This window comes from Drosophila albomicans, chromosome 2L, assembly GCF_009650485.2.
Source record: "Drosophila albomicans strain 15112-1751.03 chromosome 2L, ASM965048v2, whole genome shotgun sequence".
Lineage (NCBI taxonomy): Eukaryota > Metazoa > Arthropoda > Insecta > Diptera > Drosophilidae > Drosophila > Drosophila albomicans.
In genome coordinates, this window is record NC_047628.2 from 17,162,962 (window position 1) to 17,182,085 (window position 19,124).

General features: G+C 42.3%; 5 protein-coding genes across 24 annotated transcripts in view; 2 read left to right on the plus strand and 3 right to left on the minus strand.

Annotated features, from left to right (window-relative positions):
* Window positions 1-1,650: 1,650 nt before the first annotated feature.
* LOC117565529 (uncharacterized) lies at window positions 1,651-2,572 on the plus strand. The gene is made up of 2 exons (XM_034244673.2): window positions 1,651-1,907; window positions 1,972-2,572. The coding sequence occupies exons 1-2, from the start codon at window positions 1,728-1,730 to the stop codon at window positions 2,467-2,469; spliced, it is 678 nt and encodes a 225-aa protein (XP_034100564.1). The 5' UTR covers window positions 1,651-1,727; the 3' UTR covers window positions 2,470-2,572.
* On the minus strand, window positions 2,488-4,051 carry LOC117565528 (uncharacterized). The gene is made up of 5 exons (XM_034244672.2): window positions 3,939-4,051; window positions 3,807-3,884; window positions 3,640-3,747; window positions 3,252-3,581; window positions 2,488-3,196 (listed from the first exon to the last, which is right to left on the minus strand). Coding segments are annotated over exons 1-5 (1,176 nt in total). The 5' UTR covers window positions 3,941-4,051; the 3' UTR covers window positions 2,488-2,538.
* A 133-nt stretch (window positions 4,052-4,184) lies between these two features.
* Window positions 4,185-5,353, minus strand: LOC117564453 (uncharacterized). Its single transcript, XM_034243234.2, has 2 exons — window positions 4,505-5,353; window positions 4,185-4,450 (listed from the first exon to the last, which is right to left on the minus strand). The coding sequence occupies exons 1-2, from the start codon at window positions 5,237-5,239 to the stop codon at window positions 4,214-4,216; spliced, it is 972 nt and encodes a 323-aa protein (XP_034099125.1). The 5' UTR covers window positions 5,240-5,353; the 3' UTR covers window positions 4,185-4,213.
* A 540-nt stretch (window positions 5,354-5,893) lies between these two features.
* On the plus strand, window positions 5,894-7,605 carry LOC117563754 (lysosomal Pro-X carboxypeptidase). The gene has a single exon (XM_034242236.2). It carries the CDS (start codon window positions 6,025-6,027, stop codon window positions 7,435-7,437), a length of 1,413 nt encoding a protein of 470 aa, XP_034098127.1. The 5' UTR covers window positions 5,894-6,024; the 3' UTR covers window positions 7,438-7,605.
* A 1,212-nt stretch (window positions 7,606-8,817) lies between these two features.
* LOC117563755 (muscle-specific protein 300 kDa) overlaps window positions 8,818-19,124 on the minus strand; it is a 117,043-nt gene continuing 106,736 nt past the window's right edge. For 13 of the 20 annotated variants that reach the window (XM_052003292.1, XM_052003295.1, XM_034242243.2 and 10 more), the window contains 8 exons: window positions 18,636-18,941; window positions 17,005-17,262; window positions 12,664-15,638; window positions 11,985-12,023; window positions 11,012-11,638; window positions 10,128-10,269; window positions 9,805-9,872; window positions 8,818-9,564 (listed from right to left, as the gene is read on the minus strand). In XM_052003292.1, the coding sequence (XP_051859252.1) occupies window positions 9,330-9,564; window positions 9,805-9,872; window positions 10,128-10,269; window positions 11,012-11,638; window positions 11,985-12,023; window positions 12,664-15,638; window positions 17,005-17,262; window positions 18,636-18,941 (4,650 nt within the window). In that variant the 3' untranslated portion in view covers window positions 8,818-9,329. The remainder of the gene's footprint in view (window positions 9,565-9,804; window positions 9,873-10,127; window positions 10,270-11,011; window positions 11,639-11,984; window positions 12,024-12,663; window positions 15,639-17,004; window positions 17,263-18,635; window positions 18,942-19,124) is intronic. The other 7 variants (XM_034242260.2, XM_034242259.2, XM_052003288.1 and 4 more) reach the window with 3 other exon arrangements.

Below are 19,124 nucleotides of genomic sequence, written 5' to 3' on the forward strand. Positions count from 1 at the left end.
GTCAGTGTTGCCAAAGTTTGTTGAGAAAAAAAGCTGTTTTTGACGGGAAAAACGATGCAAAAAAGCTGAAAAATTAGAAAAAACAAAAACCTATAAAAAAAACTGATTTTTCAATTCATTGGATTCTCTATATTTTTCTAATAGTCACAGGATGAGCGCACGAAATCGGTTTTATTGAAACATATGTATAGAATTTGTACAGCAGCTACTCTAATATTCACAATATTTGGAGAATTTCATTAAAACTATCCTCATTCTCCTCATTTTTATTGTCATATGTTCATCAAGTTCCTATCATTTTTAGGAATTTATTAGGAAGGTTATACTATATCTATATCAGCATTTGTCAAGTCTGCGCAAGCCATAACTGTAAATGCATGATTTAGAAATAAATGTATTTCCATTTTAAGTAGAAAACAACGTTCTTAACAACACTGTATCGATCGATTTGACACTAAAAATGTTGGCAAGCATCGACAGAACAGCTTCAGCAAATATTGTCCCATAATTTTGGCAAATAGAAAAAAAATCTAAAAAAAGCATTTAAGTAAAAAAAACCAGAATTCCCGCTGCCCGCTGTTTGCAATTTTTTCAAGTAAATGGTATTTGAAAAAAGCCTGTTTTGACGGGAAAAAAGCGACTCTGGCAACACTGGTTAGTGTTATTACCGACTGCGCACAATTTATAGCTCACTGATATTACACTCAAACCTCACGATATATTACTGATTGATACGAAACTTAAGCTAATTTAGATGCTCCGCAGGAGCTACAAGCACTTAATACAATCATGAGCGCGACGCGACTACACTCAATATGATTACCCCCGGTACTAGTAATCATAGAGGTAAAGAAACTATATACGTAAATCGAAACGAATTAAGGTGCTCCGTTGAGCGTAATTGCTAACATTTAAGTACTAAAGCTTCGCACAAAAAAAAAAAAAAAAACAAAAAACCAAACGATTACTTACTGCGCACAATTTGATGCTCACTGATATTACACGCAAATCGTCCGATATTTTGCTGACTGATACGAGACTTAAGCTATTCTAGATGCTCCGCAGGATCTAGCTTTTATTTATAAGAATTGTACACAAGCAAATCTTACAATTATGTATTTTCATTTCACGTATGAATGTTGCATATTTTTGTTGCGCTTTAAGTATATTGCATCGCTTAGCATATTAAAACTGATTCCAATACGAATTAATTAACGAAAACGTAGCATTTACCAAAGCCAACCGCGCGAGCGCGTTTTACCGTTAACCGTGACAAGGGGTGCTGCGATAGACAAGCAGCAAGTCGCATTTGCTTTGCGACTTTGTAAAAGTTACAATTAACTATTATGCACTTTTGTATAATTTTTTACTTGCTTTACGTAACAATTGGCTGATTTTAATAAGAATACAATTAGAAAAACTGCACATTTAACTTTTGGAAAACCGACCGACGCGCACTGCAAACTTTTTTCACTCTAATGGCTGCAACACAACTAAAAGGACTGAGTCTACCATAAATTTGTGAAACTATCCTGATTCGATATATCGAAGGTTTTGTGAAGCTCTTATTAAGTACAAATTTGGGCCGCCAGATGGAAATTAAAATGATCGATGATGAAAAGCAATCGATAGTTGCAATCCAAATAAGAGACGGTCACATTCGTGTATGCGCTCAAATAACGGCGTTCTGCATACAGCTGAAAGTCCTATAAGAAAATAATAAATATATGTACATCGAAATGGAGCTGCGCAGTAATAGCAAACATTTAATGGAACTGCTCAAATCCTACGGCGCGTACGAGGATGGCATGGAACTGGAGGAAATGAAACAAGTGGCCCAAGCAATGGAAATGTCGGCAGTCTCCACAAATGCCATGGAATGTTTGGATCTCGAGCGCGCCCTCTTAGTATGTTGTTGTTATTGTTTTGTAAATAATATGAAATATTTTAAATGTAATACATTATTTGTAGGAAAGCGAGTTTGACTTTCGCATGTCAAGCAATTCAACAATGATTGCTGACCCAGTGTTTTCGTCATCAACATCGCCATTAATGGAATCCTTTATCGGCTGTCGCAGCTTCGATCGCAACTGCGACAGTCCACCAACTAACCCCATTCATATGGAAGTACATGCTGTGGTGCATCATGAGCTCAACTGGAGTCCAACTGCTGCCGTTGCTGCTCGTCCACTCAAGCGACATAGCAACGAAATCGTGGCCAGTGACATGCAAAGCCCCAAACGACAGCTGCGCAATGTCGAAGCTAATTTAGCTGATGCCACGCCCATTTCCATGACCAGCTCTGATTCGGGAGTATGTGACGAGATTGGCACACTCTCCAGCATCGCATCCAGTGATCAAAGCACTATGCCATCTATTGGTGAGGTGCCAAGTCGCCTCTTGATCAGCACAAGCAGCGCTGCTGTCTCTACGGACTTTTCTAACTGCATCGATAGCAGCAATCTTTAAAACACTAATTTTGTCAACTGCTGCTAATGAAGGCTGCGCCTTTATTGATTATTAATACATTAGTAAAGGTCATTCCATTAAAGTTGAGAACGTGGTGGAACTCTTGCGATGTTTTTGAAATAGTTTTGTCTTAGCAATTGCTTCATCGACCAGTCGGTCAATCTGATCGCGCATCTCCATAAATGCTCCTTCATCCAAACGATTGCTTACTAACTGCGCCGATATCTCAGTGAAATATTGAGTCACATCCAGTGGTCGTACCGTTAGTGACTCCAATGGCTCGCGTAGCCTTTTCATATTTTTTGTAGCGATACGACTCTTGGGAGTGCGTCGGCTAACTAAAATTGGTGTTGGGACTTTAGTTTTGGCTACTTGACGACTGCGTGGTAACGTAATTGGCGAAACGGACTTCTCTGGCTTGCTACGGAACGATGAGCGTAAGCGACGACTTGGTATCTGCTGTTCTTGCACCACTAGAGTTGATTCGCGAACATTCCGACTCATAGCTGGTGGATCATTATTACCAGCAAGCTGAATGCTGTGTTCATTGGAATCTATTACAATTTTATTGTCGATACAGTCCTTCCAAATATTGTAATCAGATTCGGCATTACCCTCATTCGACTCAAGTTCATCTTTAATCTCCGATAGAATGTTATCCTCAGCCGGATATGAAAATTCATCTGCTTGATTTGCTGCAGCTTCCTTCAGTTTTGATGCATACCCGCTAAAGAATAAAAATCAATTAAAGAAATGTTTTTTTTGACATAAACGAAACGGACTTCTCTGACATGCTACGGAACAATGAGCGCAAGCGACGACTTGGTATCTGCTGCTCTTGCACCACTAGAGTTGATTCGCGAACATTTCGAATCATAGCGGGTGGATCATTATTAACAGCAAGCTGAATGCTGTGTTCATTGGGATCAACCATTGATTCTATTTCAATCTTAGTGTCGATAGAGTCCTTCCTAAAATTGTAATCAGATTCGCCGTTACCCTCATTCGACTCAAGTTCAACTTTAATCTCCGATAGAATGTTATCCTCAGCCGCATATGAAAATGCATGTGCTTGATTTGCTGCAGCTTCCTCCAGTTCTGGTGGATACCCGCTAAGGAATAAAAATCAATTAAAGAAAGGTTTTTTTTTTTGATATACAAAAAACTTACAGCAGCTGATCTATGTAATGAACATTTTGGGACCAATCTTCCCCTTCTTCTCCATCCTCTTCTTCGGAAGTAATTTCATCTAATTCGGATAATTCGCCATTATTGTACCTTAAGTGTGAGGCATACATAAATTATTAATGCGCATTACAACGGTTTCTTTTACATACTCATTTCCGTTTTGAGGAATTTGTTGCTCCTCTCCATCGTCGTCGCCAACAATGTGCGGTACTTTTGGTAGATATGCCCTGGATATGATTTATGATTGTTAATTTGTTAGATACACATTTTTTAATACTTACATTTACACAAAACGTCGTGCTCCTCTGTCAAATGTCTTCAAAGAAAAGGTAAGCGTTATTTTGATCAGTATATTTATAAGTGCTGCAAGTCGATAGATTGTAAGACTAAGTGTTGTATAATGGTTCGTTTATCCTTTGTTATCGATTGTAATCTAAAGTGTTAGCACTTACATATGCGTAAAAATCGAAAATGTATAAATATGTGAAAAATATATTTAATATAAATATTTAATATTTTTAAAAATGTAACAAAATATATATTAGATATGTTCGGTTTAGTTTTCACAGTAATCGCACTGTTCACCACCAGCTTCGTCACAATTACAGTACGCGACATCGGGCGCTATATCAGATGCCAAATCGTCCTCTCCCAAAATAACGCATCTTACATTCCTTGGATACTTTACCATAACCAAGGGTCGCCCATCCTCATCTGTAAGCCCGGCATTATCACAACCATCACCTAGATTCTGTCGTTGTAGTATGTACTTTGTGAAACAGCACAGACAAATCTGTAGATTCACAATTGTTCAATAAAAATCCAAATTTTTTTTTGTAGAACTCACCAAGAACTTTAAGGCCAATAATAATAACAACAGCAGAATGTAAAAGTAACGCCACACAAAGTCAGTGAAAACAGGCAAGCATCCATTCGTGTTTATCGAATTGATTGTCAGTGTTGGGAAAGGCTCTTGCTGTCCATCCAGCATATAATTTGGCGCGTTATTATCATGAAGTTTCTTCTGGCAGGCAAGGGGAGCTAAGACGGATTTCCTTGTGCAATTACTCTCTTGCCTTGGCATCCATTCTGCCTTCATCCAATCTCTGTAGTTGTGAACACCACAGCACTGTCTTCGCAACTGCAGACCATCCCATAAAAGTTTCCATTCCGGGTTGGAGTAATACTCATCAATGCCGCGAAATAGCGAAGTTTCCGCCGCATTTTCCAGCACATCGATGTTATAGTATACATTCCAAAGGGTGCCAAATCCCGATGATATAATTATACAGCAATAAAAGAGCCAAACGGATATCATTAATCGAACATTGGGCGTACAACGTCGTTTCCACAAGCGATTCCACAGCGAGAGACTGCAAAGGAAGCTGACAACAAGTTGGGCACCAAAAATGTAAATGTTGAAGAGATAACTGAAGAGCAGGTTGTTTTCTATATCATCCAGATAGTCAGCCAAAATCCACTGGTAGATAGCTGTTACGATAATAATGAGCAGCCCGGTAACGGCCTCGAATATTAGCAGTAGTGCAATATATACGGAGGCTTTGCGAAGAGGTTGGCGCATTTGGTCATCTTCTTAATCAAGTGCGGTTTGTGGATTTGGTTTTATCTCAACTTTCGATAAACAATGTAATAAATCGAAAATCAAACTTCGTTTGAACTGACTTTTATTTAAAAGGCTACGGATTTTAAAATCTTTGTTTTTCCATTTAAAAATGTTAACCGCGGTTTGGCAAAACAAACTAGAAGAGCAACCCTGGTTAGTTAGCACACCAACGCTGTTATAATCGAAATGACACTGTAAATTAACAGAAGCCACTTGAGCTTAACAATCGCCTTCTGTATTTTTGAGTTTCAAACTGATGCTCGGGTGAATTAAAATGACCTTTACTTACCTGCTTTAGTTTTGCATCCTCCTAAAAAAAATGATTAAACCATAGTAAAATTATATTATTATATATATATAAAATTATTATATTATAGATATAGTGTCTATTTAACACACAAGAGGAATAAGGTGTTTAAAATGGCGCGTAAATTTTAAATTTTGAATTACTCTATGAAAGTGTAACCAAGTTGCAGTTCACGTTTTTTTCTTAAAGTTAGTGTTCAGATTTGGTATTTAAACGTACATTTAAATAAAAAGTTGCTTAAGGTCACTCTTTGGAAAGCTTCAGAAAGCTCTATTTCCAAGAAAAATGTCTAAATTAAGCCGGCTTCGTTGAAGTGATAAGAACGATTCGAGAGAGAACGAGAGCATCTGGAAACCTGGAACAACAAACAAAGATCGGAAATTCTTGACATCTGACTGTCATTCATTATTCAATATTGTGTGCGGGCAATATTAAAATGTTTGCCTTTCTCTGTGGAGCTTTAATTTTATTGGCCTTTGAGCCTGGCTTATCTGCTGCTGAAGTGAAATTTAAATATGCCATCAAAGAATTTTCGGTGCCGCTGGATCACTTCAGTTTCCTGAACAATACCAGCTTTAATATACGATATCTCTACAATGATTCGTATGCCGACAAGAGCAATGTGAAGAGTCCAATATTCTTCTACACTGGCAATGAGGGCGACATCGAATGGTTTGCCCAGAACAGTGGCTTTGTCTGGGAGCTGGCTGATAAGTTGCGTGCCGTGGTCGTGTTTGCCGAGCATCGCTATTACGGCAAGTCGATGCCCTTTGGCAGCGATACATTCAACAGCAGCAAACCGGAGCATCTTGCCTACTTTACGGTCGAACAGGCGTTGGAGGATTATGCCATGTTGATAACCTACTTGCGTGACGGACGTCAGTTGCCTGTTGTCGCATTTGGTGGATCCTACGGTGGCATGTTGTCGGCCTGGTTCCGCATGAAGTATCCGCATATTGTGATTGGTGCTTTGGCTGCCTCGGCACCAATTCTACAATTCCCGGGACTGACGCCTTGCGAGATCTTCAATAGGATTACGACAACCGTTTATGAGACTGCCTACAATGCCAATTGCAGCGCGAACATTGGCAAATCTTGGAAGGCATTTGAAACCTTGGCTGCCAACGATGCGGGCAAGAAGCAGCTAGGCGACCTCTTTCACTTGTGTGATCCCATTAAGAACGCCGATGATTTGAATGAGTTTTTGGATTTCCTCGAGGATGTCTATGGCAATCTGGCCATGGCCAACTATCCCTACAATTCCACGTTTTTGGCCCCGCTGCCTCCAAATCCGGTGCGTCAGTTGTGCTTCTACTTGAAGGATCTGCACCAGAAGGATGACGATTTGATCAAGAGCATGGCAAGTGCCTTGGCCGTCTATACCAACTACACGGGCACTGAGAAGTGTGTCGACTACAAGTACTCAAAATCTGGTGACACGCTGGACAACAAGGGGTGGGACATACAGACGTGCAATCAAATGGTCATGCCCTTCTGCTCCAACAGCAGCGACACCATGTATCGCACCAAGGATTGGAACTTGAAAGACTTCACCGAGAAGTGCTATAAGAAATACCAGCTTACACCTAAACCATATGATATTGAGCTGCGCTATGGTGGCAATAATCTTGAGGCGGTCAGCAACATCATCTTCAGCAATGGTCTTCTCGATCCCTGGAGCGGTGGCGGTGTTCTCCAGGCACCCAACAATCAAGTGCATGTCATCATCCTGCCGGAGGGTGCCCATCATTTGGACTTGCGTCAAAGTAACCCATTGGATCCGCCATCTGTGGTCGACGCTCGTCAGAGGGAAGCTGCCATCATCGCAGGATGGATTAACGAAGCTTAAGGCTTTGAACATACTTCCTCTCTTACTTTTTCAATTTCAATTATTGCTATTCGCAAATACTTATGATAATATATTTTCTTAAACAATAAACAAACCGTGCTGTTTTTTGAATATATAACGTTTATAAAATAAAACATGGTAAATATATTTTTTAATATTTCTTTAATATATGCATAAAGGTACAGTTGTTCACAAGAAAGGAAATCTTATAAAGTACAGAAGCAGCAAAACACACAAAAGTTTAACATTTAATTCAACTTAATTAAAATATAGTATATCGTATAAACTTAATAAATAAATATTTATGTATTTTCTCAATAATTGCTCGTAGGCATTAAATAATAAAAAATATAGTTTATAAGGCAAATAGAGTAAGGATTATCAAAAAATATTAACAACGAAAGTTTAGTTTTATGTTCTGATTTCTTTTCATTTTTCTTATTTTTTTATAACTGGATGGATAACTTTTTCCATTTCTATATGCAATTTTTTCAACATTTTTCTCGTTTGCAATTTTTTGCAGATTTTTTTTTCAATTTTTTTTACGCAACTCGAAAATTTTCTTTAGGAAAATCGATTTTTGTTTTTAGTTTTGGTTTAGCACCGGCATAGGACACTTGCTTCGATTATTTTTTGTTCAATTCTCCCATTTCACTCGTTTACTCCAGAAATGGTTATTTTAGCTGATTGACTAAAGTTATTAGTTGTTTGTCTATGGTACGAATTTTGGAAATGAGTTCAGGAATGCTTAAAGGTTTGAAAATCAAATGCTTCACAAGATATTAGATGAGAGTCACCTATGTGGCTGGTGTTGTTAATGAGAAACTTCTGCGTGGTATAAACCGTGGGAGAGAAACTTGGCTTATGACAGAGCAACTCACACTCTCTGTGACAGCATTGTGACTATCTAGCGCCAGGTGAACTACACAAAAATCCAAACTCGCCGGGTCAACTGCAACGTCCTGAGTTTGGGAGATGAACGTGCAGCAGCTCAACAAGATATTGGAGTTTTGCATAGCACTCCCGGCATTTGGTCTATGTGGGTCATGGTTTGTCTTGTGGCTAGTCCAATCAGCAGTTAGAGGCTTGAAGCTAGATGATTCTATGCAAAAATGTTCCACGAAAATTGCATAGAATCATCCAACTTCAGGCCGATATTGCTGGAGCAATCGTCGCGAAAACTGAGTATAAAAAATTTCGTGTGCGTATTTCGTTTTGTCTGTCAGCTTAGATATTATATACAAAATGTTGGGCTTTCTATATAGTTTTTTTCTTGGGCATAAGGATATTATATAGTTATATAAATGTTTGCTGTGCAAATATATATGTATAATGTATATATCTCGTTAATATATATGTATATATAAGTATTTTTGTAAAAGTGTTTCTTTCGTTACTTGTCGTTAGTTTCATTTTGTTTTTGATTTTTTAGTTTTTTTTTTTTGTTTAGTGTTTCTTCTCGTCGAGTTTTGTTTTGTTTTGTATGTACACAGAAGTATATTGTTTGTAAGTATGTCTCTAGCTACCCAACAAAAATAAAAAATACGCTCTTCAATAATGTGAAAAATTACAAAAATTTACATGACATTACATTACTTGACGCAATCTATGCGCCTTACAACTTGTACAAGAATTTTGCATATGCGTTCTGCGTTTTATAGTATATAGTATCATATCATATCATATTATCTTTTTTTTAAAGGCATATTCGTGTTGTTGATTTCATTTCTATTCTCTGTTCTGTTTTCCACACTCTCGGTACATTTACATTTTCGTTAGTTTTACATTTATCATTTGTTTGTTTCTTGGTTGGTTTTATTGTGTTTTTGTGATTTTACTGTGAATTTATTGCACTAATCCAATGGCAACCTGACGCGGACACAACTCGTTTACTATGTTGGTGGCGGTCCGTGGGGATACGACAACATTGGCTCCAGGCTGCGGGCAAAGGTGTTCGAGAACATGCAGGTGTAGTCCTCACCGTGGGGCACCAGGGTTGCCACACCTAAAAGCAGCAACATTAGCGCCTGGATGGGCAGCGAGGCACGTGCAACGCGTCCTAGGAATCGAGCACCTTGCGCCAGTACCGTGGTATTGATGACATCGCCATCGGCAGCATCGCCATCGCTGTGGAATCGATAGAATTATAGATTAGTTGCGGTGTTTAATTTGATTTGATTTGATAGCTATAGACTGAAGAGCATGCAACAGGCAACAGATATCGAGTGCCAATTAGAGATTGTACAATTGTGCATTTTGCATTTGCTTTTCAAAATCATAAACTAAATGCTACAAGAACTACATTCGTTGTTTTTTTATCAACTAGTTGAATTAAAAATGAAACAACAAATTTCTATTAATATTTACTTTGCATTTTCTGTGTTGGGTGCGGCGGCCTGCATAGAAGAGGTTGATAATGTAGTATTATCCAAAAGCTAGATATATGGCAGAAAAATAAAAAATAAAAATAAATTAAATTCAAAAATAAAATAAAAATAAAAATTATGTAATTTATCTTAGTAACAATTTTAAATTTTTATTTCGATGATTTTTAGAGCCAATTTTCTTCAAACATTTCACTTACTTCGGTGCGTTCACAAATAATTAAAAATCAAATTGTTGAAAATAGTAGGACAAATTCTCTTTTTTTTTCTTAATGGATAGAAAATTCTTTGAATTGTTGCACTTACCTCATTCGACAACATATGCAATGGCACGCCCAGATTGTCGCCCTCGTAGCCGAGAACGGCGCCCAGCTTGACAATGTAGATGCCGGAGAGGCGACGTAGGGATTGCAGACGCAGGCGGAGATCGGTCAATCTGGAAAGGGTTCTAGAGAATTTAAAACATTTGCTGGCGGCTCTTGGCGTTGTCAGTTGTGATGAAGTGTTAGAATGGGCGGACGAACAAATTTTGAGTACCAAAAAAACACAAATCAAAAAAATACGCAACAAAAAACAGCAAAATATTTAAGCGAAAATGTCGAAAAATAAATTTGTATAGGAAAATACCAAATTTCACTTTCAAATCTATAAGCCTCGCAAAGGATGTTAAATATATAGCATGCTTTTTGAGAGAAATCGATGCAAAAGTAAAATTCGGAATAGATCCCACATTTTCCAAAGCAATACGTGAATTTTCTAACTAAAAAACTAACTAGCTAATAAGTGTATAAAGAATCTACAGTAGATCACAAGCTACGTTGGGGTAGAAGATAGTGTGATAGTGTCGAATGCCGAAAGAAGGATGTTCAAAAGAACATTTTTAGTACAATTTTTGTGTGGGAAAATGTGGCATAAATATACAGACATAGGTGTAAATTAATAGAAATTACGGCAAGCCAAAGAAATTTTTAATAGAAATAATAGAACAGATGGAATATGTGTAGTTGAAAGAATTTAGGCAAATATACTCTACATATCATAATAAACTAATTAAAACATAAAAACGCCGCCCAACTAGCGCTAATCCCCCCACTTTTCCTTTTTTGATTCCCCTTTCTTTTTTTAGCTCGACAGGTTCACGGCACAATTTATTTCGTTCCGCCCTCGGCATTGGACCCGACTACACCTACCTTTCATAGGTTTGCTGGGACTGCTCTTCGGATCCTTCAACAGCGCGCAGCAGTTGATCGGCTGCATCCTGTAGGCTAACAACACGTGGTTCACAGCGTTCCAGTTCGGCCCGAAGATCTTTGAACTTGTTGAACTTGCCCTCGAGCACAGAGCGCTCTTCGGTCAAATCCACCGGCTCGGATGCCTTTATGTTCTTCTCGGTGCGTTGCAGCCACTCGACCAGCTCATCGATGGTCTGATGGAACTCGCTGTTGCCCATGAGCGCTGTCTGCAGTAGACCCTGCCATTTGGTGGCATTGATGCACACATTATTCCAGCGCTCATTGTCGGCCTCGAGACGGCCGCGCAGTTGACGTGCCTTCTCCGTGTCCAGCGTGTGCGTGGCCAGATGATCACCGACCACATTTAGCGACGAGATGATCGACTTGTGACTCTCCAGATCCAGCAAGAACTCGCGATGATCTTGGGTCACATCCTCCAGCAGCTCAATGTTCGAGGGCGGCGTTGTTTGGGATTTCTGAGTGCTCTCGGCAAACTGCAGCCACTGCTCCAGACGCCACAGATCATTGTCGATCTGCTGCCAGTTGCGTTGCGTGCAGAGCGGACACGTTAGCCGACCGACCTCACTGTTTGTACAGAAATCAAAGGGGTAATCATTAGCAATTACATCATTAACATTTCTATTATGCATTGTTAGCTAAAGCTGCATCAATCACGAGTCGAAAATATGACACGTGATTGAAGCTCAGCCCAAGCAAGCGCCAATGTGCTTAGTATGCTCCACGCTGGAGTCTGGCAGTCGAAAGTATCTAAGCTGCCAGCTTTTGTCTGGTGGATAAATACACACACAGAACATTGAACAGCGGGAGGGAGACGCAGGCGCTTGCTTGGGTTGTTATTGTTATTTAATAGCAGGTAGTGAGAAGATTGAGAGATAGCGAGAGAGAGTTATTTATCTGAGTTTACACTTACTGTATGCATGTGTACTTGGAGGCCGCAGGTAGCAGGCACCTGCAAGCAGCATCATGAATGCGCACGTTCGCGTGAAGCGTTTGGAAATGTGTCGAGTGTGGTTGTAGATGTGAGTTTGTGTGTGTGTGAGAGAGCAAGAGCGAGACATAAAGCAATAAAATGTTGTTAGCCATAAAACACGCCCAAAACACCAATATAAATTAGAGGGTAAGCACAATATTTGTAGAATACTTGCAAACACGATTGATATCAATCACTAAGTAAAATGACGGTTTTCAATTTAAAATGAATAGAATTTCACCAAAAGTGAGAAATTATAGATAAGAATTGATTAAAACTTTCGGTGATTGATGTCAACCAACTAAACTTTTGTAAATTTGAGCAATATTACTAAATGTAAAATCAAAACATTTTGATTGACGTTAATTTAAATGAAGTGATTGATATCAGTCAATTGACATTTTTAAATTTCAGCAATATTATGAAATGTAATAAACATGATATATTGGTTGACATTAATTAAAATTTAATGAAGTGATCGATATCAATTAATTGAGATTTTAGCAACATTATGAAATGTAATAAACATGACAGTTTGCAAGTATTCAAATTAAATTAGTAGCTCCATCAACAGGGTCTCTAAAGGAGAGTAGACAGTTCTGTCCAATTGAAAACGTACCTTGCATTCTGATCGTGCTGTTGTCGCGCCTTCCACTGCGACTGCAGCGTTTCAAAGCGCAACGTTAGCTCTGATACGGTGTCCACTTGCGCCGCTTGATTATCCGCATTGCATTCGGTGACGAGCAGATTGCTAAGATGCTTCACCAACTCCGTCGAGGATTGGGCATTGCCCAGCAGCTTGGCAATTTTCTGGGGACCCGGCTTGCGGGTCTTGTCCACAATGGTGCGCTGCAGTTCATCCAGATTGTTGCGGCACTCGGTAATCGCCGTCTGCAGTTCCATGATGTAGGCATCCTTGGCCGTAATCGAGGTTTCCCGCTGCAGTTGCGCCTGTCGAAGCTTGCGCTGGGACAGCGTGTTCACCTGGACACTGGCGTGTGTCTCATTGACGGCACCGGCCAATTGCTTGGCTGCACGTGCGGCCCAAGTGGTCTTCACGGTGACCAGTTGCGTCTGCACCGTCTTCCACAGCAGAGTGTACTCTGTGATCAGCTTGAGCAACTGCTTCAGCTGCGCTGGCTGTTGCTTGGTGCGCACCTCAGCCTCTTTGCCTAAAGCATCCGCTTGCTGCACCTGCTGCTCGGTCTGTTGCAACTTGCGCTCCAGACCCTCAAGACGCTGCAGCACAGCTTGTGGTTCAACGTTGGTCGCATCGCTCTCCGCATTCGGGACTTGCTCGAGCGCCTTTTGAATACTCGTCAGGGATTTGGTTAGTTCCAGTTGAGCGTTGTTAAAGTCACGCATCACCTTGGCGTCCTTGTCGATGGCATCGAGCAGCGTTTGGAAACGCGGCGTCAGCTGACGCCACTTGCTGACCATCACCTTGGTGGGAAGCGTCAGCTTCTGAATGTTCTCGGGCTCAACGCCAGGACTACTCGTCAGCTTGGCATACGTTTGTTCCAGTAGACGCAGATTAACCGACTCGATTTCCAGCTCCTGGAGCTTGGCACGCAGTGCCTGCTGTCGCTCCTCGAGCTTCTGCTTGTTCACATACTTCTGATCACGCTCGTAGCTGGACAGCTGCGACTCCTGCTTGGCCACCCACGATTTTTGTTCAGTGGTCAGCTTTATGAGCTCCTGCAGCAGATTCCAAGTGGTCAAGATGCGTTGCTTGCGATCCGCGGACTGACTGCAAACGTTTTTCCAGCGTTGCTCCAGATTTTGGGCAGATGATGCCAGGCCAGTTGTATTGACCTGGGTGCGCCAACTGTCCGCATCGTTCAGCAGCATCTCGACGAGGTTCAAGACCTCACCTACATTGCTGCTATGATGCTCAATCGAGCGTTGAATTTGTTCGTGTTCGTGGAGCTTCGCTTCGATGACATTTGGCGTGTAGCTCTCAAAGCTCAACGGTTTGTCCAGCTGTGATTCCACCTCAAAGAGCCAGGCACGGATTAGCGCAATACGTTCCTCAAGACGCAGCAGCGTTTGCTTCAGTTCGCCAATCTTGGTGGCACGCTGTTTGCACAGGAATTTGAGACGATTCCAGCGATCGATGAGCGCATCACTTTGCTGCTGCACCTGACCGCGCACCTCCTGCGATTGCGGCGAAGCATCCGCATAGAGTGTGAGTAGCTCCCGGCCAGCGGAGAGCAACCATTCGCGTTCCTTATCGCGCAGCTGCAGCTCACCATTGATCTGCTGCTCAAGCTGTTTGGCTGCCTGTTCCGGATTGGCCATGGCCGCAACATCGGCATCGCGCTCCACACGCTCCTCGAGAGTACGCAGCCACTGCGAGATGCGTCCGTACCTGGTCTGGTAATTGGACAGCAGCGACAGACGCTCCTCAATCGAGTTGATGAGCACGGAGAGCTGATAGTCGAGGTCGGCATGATGCTGCCAAAGCAGGAAGCTGCGCTGACGTATCGCCTTCATGTCGTGCGGACTGATGCACTCCTTCAGCTCCTCCTGACTGACCGTAAGGCTCTCCAGCGCCGGTGCCTGGGCAGCCAGTTGGACACGCTGCGCCCGCAATGCACCCAAACGCTGCTCAATCTCCGCTGGCTGTGTGGCCGGGTGTTCGGCTTCCTGATCCAACAATTGCTGTGCCTTGCCGAACTCCGTCTGCAGATGCTGCACACGTTCATCGTACGATTCGGACAGCTGTTTGATGCGCTTGAGGAAGTTCTGCCAGGTTTCGAGGGCGGCACGCAGATTGCTAATACGCTGATTGATGCTCGCCTGCTCCATGCGCATGGCGGTGGCCAGCGCATCGTCGCAATAAGGCAGCAACTGTTGCTGCTGTGCCTTCAGTGCCGCACTCTGCTGCTCGCCACGTGCCAGCTGCAACAGCAATGCATCGAGACGCGCCTTCAGATGTGGCACACGCTTCAGATGAATGTAGCGCAGTTGCAGCGCATTGCGCTCGGCTTCGCGTTGTCGCAGCCAGTCGAGCAGCGATGCCAACTGCTGGCGATAGGCATTCCAGCCGCTCACACGTTGTTCCAGTTCATCGTTGCGCTGCATAATCCGCGACAGTGTCTCGTTGTGCAGATTCGTCAGCGCCTTGTACTGCTCGGACAGTTCCGATTCGAGAGGCGTCTCGGAGAGCACACTTTGTTGAGAGATGAGCAGATTCTGGTGGATGGCACACAGTTGTTGCTGTTCGCGCAGACTGCTGTAGTCCTCGGGTATGGCACAAGCCAGGAACGATTGCACATGCTGCAGGTATTGACGCCACAGGCGCAACGCTTCCGAGCTGTTTTGGGTGCGTGCCAGTCGAGTGGAGAGGCGATGATACTCCTGGAAGGTATCCTGGAATATCTTCTGCCACAGCGCCAACACCTCGAGAATGCTATCATCAGCGGCATTGGCATCGGCGGGAGCCAGCACATGGTTGCTGTTGTTCTGCTGGCGTTCGCGCAATTGACGGAGCTGCTCCTCGGTGCGAGCGAGTGTCTGCAGATGGGCACGCAGTGCGGCCAACTGCTCTTCGCTCTCCTTGGGCGTCTGCGGCTCGCCACGTGCAATATCCTGCAAAAACAAGTCAGAATTTAGTTAGTGGTCTGGACAGGTGTCTGCACAATGTGCAGCAACGTTTTGTGCTTGGCTAATTAGCATGACCCTAATAACCATAACGCGACTACAGCTGCCGTTGTCTCCAGTTACCATTTGCCACTGCACGGCTTCACAATGTGCAGCAACAACAGCAACAGCAACAGCAACAACAAAAACCTTGCAGTGGCAACTCTTTCCGCCAACTGGCAATGACCTCATGCGAGCGACACACGCGCTCGTTGTTCAACTGTCTGGCCACCCAGCGCGGGTGTCGGGAGGAGAGTGGAGGGGAGGGAGACTTGTGGGGGACAACCGACTGGTTGGTTAGCAATGTGAATTTCAAATGGGCGCACAGTGGTGCGAGTACGCTCGAAAATATTAATCAAATGTGTCTTGGTCAAAGCAATGTGAAGATAAGTTATTGAATACAGACAATAGATAAAAGGAAAAATGTCAAAACTATCAGACAAATTGATGAACTGATTGAGTATATGTTAAAAGGTCAAACTGGCATTCATTGAATATGCAATAATCGAAAACTCGTCAGAACTCTTTGTACATCTTTTCACTAATTTCTTCCTATCTTTAATCCAATGAACTTTCCTTCTCTATATTACCCTTTCAACAAATGCAATCTTAGTTTATTTAGCTGACCACACAACCAATTGACTGTCACAGTGATTGAGCTAACTGACCTTTCTTGATAATACCTGCTGCAGTTGCGGACGTTATTTGTTAAAAATCATTAGCTATTCAGCACATCGGACATATATGACAGTTGTAATTGTCGCGACTGCCCAGCTGACCGACTCTGTCCGGTGTTTGTCTGCCTGGGCGAGGGCTTTGTTTAAATATTCATACACTCGCTGTTGCTTTGTTGTTGCTGTCGCTTTGCTAGTGGTCTGTTATTTGTCAATGGAAAATTTAATATGCCAGCACACAAGAAGCTCCCACAATATATATGCACGCCTCTGATCAATCAATAATGACCATAATGAAGTTGTAACCCACTGTGACTTGAATTTTAGTTCTAGCTTCGAACATGCGTTGTTCGCGGAGAGAAAGTTTTTCAACTTTTAACCCACTTAAAATAGCATGTCCTTCGTATTGGATTAACATACTGTTGCCGGTTCTTTTTTTTCATTTCATGCTTTCATTTGTTGTTGCTTTGTTGCTTTGTAGTTGTCGCCCGGGTGGGAATTTCCACACGCTAGCCCTAACATATGCAAATCAGCCAAACACTTTCTAATCGATAGATGCCATGAGCTGCACATTATTGTAGATGTGTGGCGCCCCTTCTGGGATTTGAGATTTCGAGGTTTAGTCCCTTGGCTGCACTCACCTGCTGCACATTGTTGAAGTAGACCTTGGCCTGTGTCACCTCCTTGTCGAGTTGTTTGCGCTCCTTGTCTTGTGTGTCGGCCACGTTTGCCAGCGTCGTTATCGCATCCTTGCATTCGGCCAAACGCTGACCCAACGCATCGAGTTCACCTTGCATCAACGATGAGGCATCCAGGCCAACATCTGCGGCGATTTTGGCGACAATGTCGCGCAGTTCCAACAGACGATCATTCTGTGTGGTGAGATTGTCTTGACAGACCTGTATTGAAGGAAAAGATATTAATGATAAGTTCGTTTCTAATGATAATAAAGAAGAATTTAGAAATACAAACGATTAGAAGTATATCTGAAGTTCTTCAACACGTTTTTAGATACTTAGTGCAAAGGCAATTGTCATTTCTTTTTTTTTTGTTTGTTATTTTTAGCTTAAGCCGGTCGCGTCAGTCAATCCCCCTTAATGTTTCTTATCAATTGCCAACACTCATTGTTTCTCTTCGTGTTTCGTTCCCGTTTCTCTACGTAATTAGCACGTCGAGTGCACTTTCGGTTTCATTTACAATTTCAATTTCAATTTAGAAAACAGGTCGCCCGCAGCTAGAGCAGCCAAAGATCTATTTAAATAACGAGCTCACATAGTGTTCTATGTGTGTGCAGTGCTCAATCTAAAAGGGCAAGACGACAGCGACAACAACGACGCATGTCGGATGCCCTATGATATCATCTGTAAAATATTCATGCTTTATCACAACAAGAAACTCAGAACATAAGCAAACAAACGCTTTGCGTTTTGACCTTCGCGATTTTTGGTTGTGAGCCGAAAAAGTGAAGAAATACGTTTTTACATTTATCTTTAGCTCGGACAAGCTTAGGGCATGTGTTAATGTATGTGGCATTCCTATATAATTTCTCGTATTTTTTTCATTTTTTGACTGTGGAGAGAGATAAAGCAGCTATATAAATATAGAGAGCTTACGACTCTGTTCACAGTCGGGTTGATAAACTTCGTTTCCATGTGAAGCGACAGTTGGAAAAATAATTACAGCATATTTGCTGTTGTCGTTGTTGTTGTTGTTGGCCTCTTATAATGACCCTAATGATCAATAAATATAAATAACAAAACTATGCGTTAATTTTTAAAGCAAATAAAAACCGAAAATCGAAACGAAACTCGAAAAATTGCTGCCCCTTTGTCCATGTGTGTGTCCGTCGGTCGCTCAGTCGGCTCTGTCCGCCTTTCCGTCTGCCCGGCTCTGTCTCTATTTGTGTCAAACAAAATAATTTATGACACAAACAAGCCAACATACGCAGTCGTGTATCTGTGTGTGAGTGTTTACAGCAAAGTTAGTCCAACAACACGGTGGCTATTACCAGCGATTACAGTGACGCGCCCAAAATTGATTGGGCTGAGTGTTACGGCTGAAAATCAATGTAATTACAACCTGCTGCCTTCTGCCTGATGCCTTATGCATGGTGCCGGTCAGAGCAGAGGTTGGTAATTAAACGCTGTCGTTACTTCTTCTTGGTGGCCCGCCAAAATCAAAAGGTAATTAAAACGGGCACAAGTGGAGCAAACACTCCCACATACCTTTAATCTATTCCCCTATATAATACGTATACTTAATGTTTGCTTACCTTGGCATGTTGCATGGCATCCAAGGGCTGCTCGAGCGACTTTACGCTATCCATTTGTTGTTCAATGCAACTCTTGACCGCCGCCGACGCGTTACGATATTTATCCCAAAGCTCAACGGCTCGCTGATAGCGTGTGCAAAGCTGTTGCAGATTATCCGTGGTATCATTCCAGGCGACTACTGCATCCTGTACGGCCGACTCAATTTGCTCGACTATCTGGACATCACAGCTCTCGATCAATGGCTTTGCGGCGCCCTTAAGCTCGTCCAGCAATTGCTCTCGATTATGCAGATCACCAGCCAAGCCCTGCGTTGAAGCGAGAGACAGAACGGGAATGAAGAGAGAGTCAGTTGTTGATAGCGCGACTAGTCGAAATATTGTTTGTTTTTTGGGAGCGACAATTAACGCGACGACGACATGCGCGCGTTTCGAAGCTAACGTCGACTGTGGCTCTGCCGCCACACAAAACGCAACGTAAAGCAAAACGTG

Bases quoted from the DNA above. Each gene is read 5' to 3' on its own strand.
- LOC117565529 (XM_034244673.2), top strand. From the start codon at position 1,728: ATGTACATCGAAATGGAGCTGCGCAGTAATAGCAAACATTTAATGGAA. The intron at 1,908-1,971 runs GTATGTTGTTGT...CATTATTTGTAG, and splicing joins ATCTCGAGCGCGCCCTCTTA to GAAAGCGAGTTTGACTTTCG.
- LOC117565528 (XM_034244672.2), bottom strand. The intron at 3,748-3,806 runs GTATGTAAAAGA...CTCACACTTAAG, and splicing joins ATTCCTCAAAACGGAAATGA to GTACAATAATGGCGAATTAT. The intron at 3,197-3,251 runs GTCCGTTTCGTT...TTTATTCTTTAG, and splicing joins TTCCGTAGCATGTCAGAGAA to CGGGTATGCATCAAAACTGA.
- LOC117564453 (XM_034243234.2), bottom strand. From the start codon at position 5,239: ATGCGCCAACCTCTTCGCAAAGCCTCCGTATATATTGCACTACTGCTA. The intron at 4,451-4,504 runs GTGAGTTCTACA...GTGAATCTACAG, and splicing joins TATTGGCCTTAAAGTTCTTG to ATTTGTCTGTGCTGTTTCAC.
- LOC117563754 (XM_034242236.2), top strand. From the start codon at position 6,025: ATGTTTGCCTTTCTCTGTGGAGCTTTAATTTTATTGGCCTTTGAGCCT.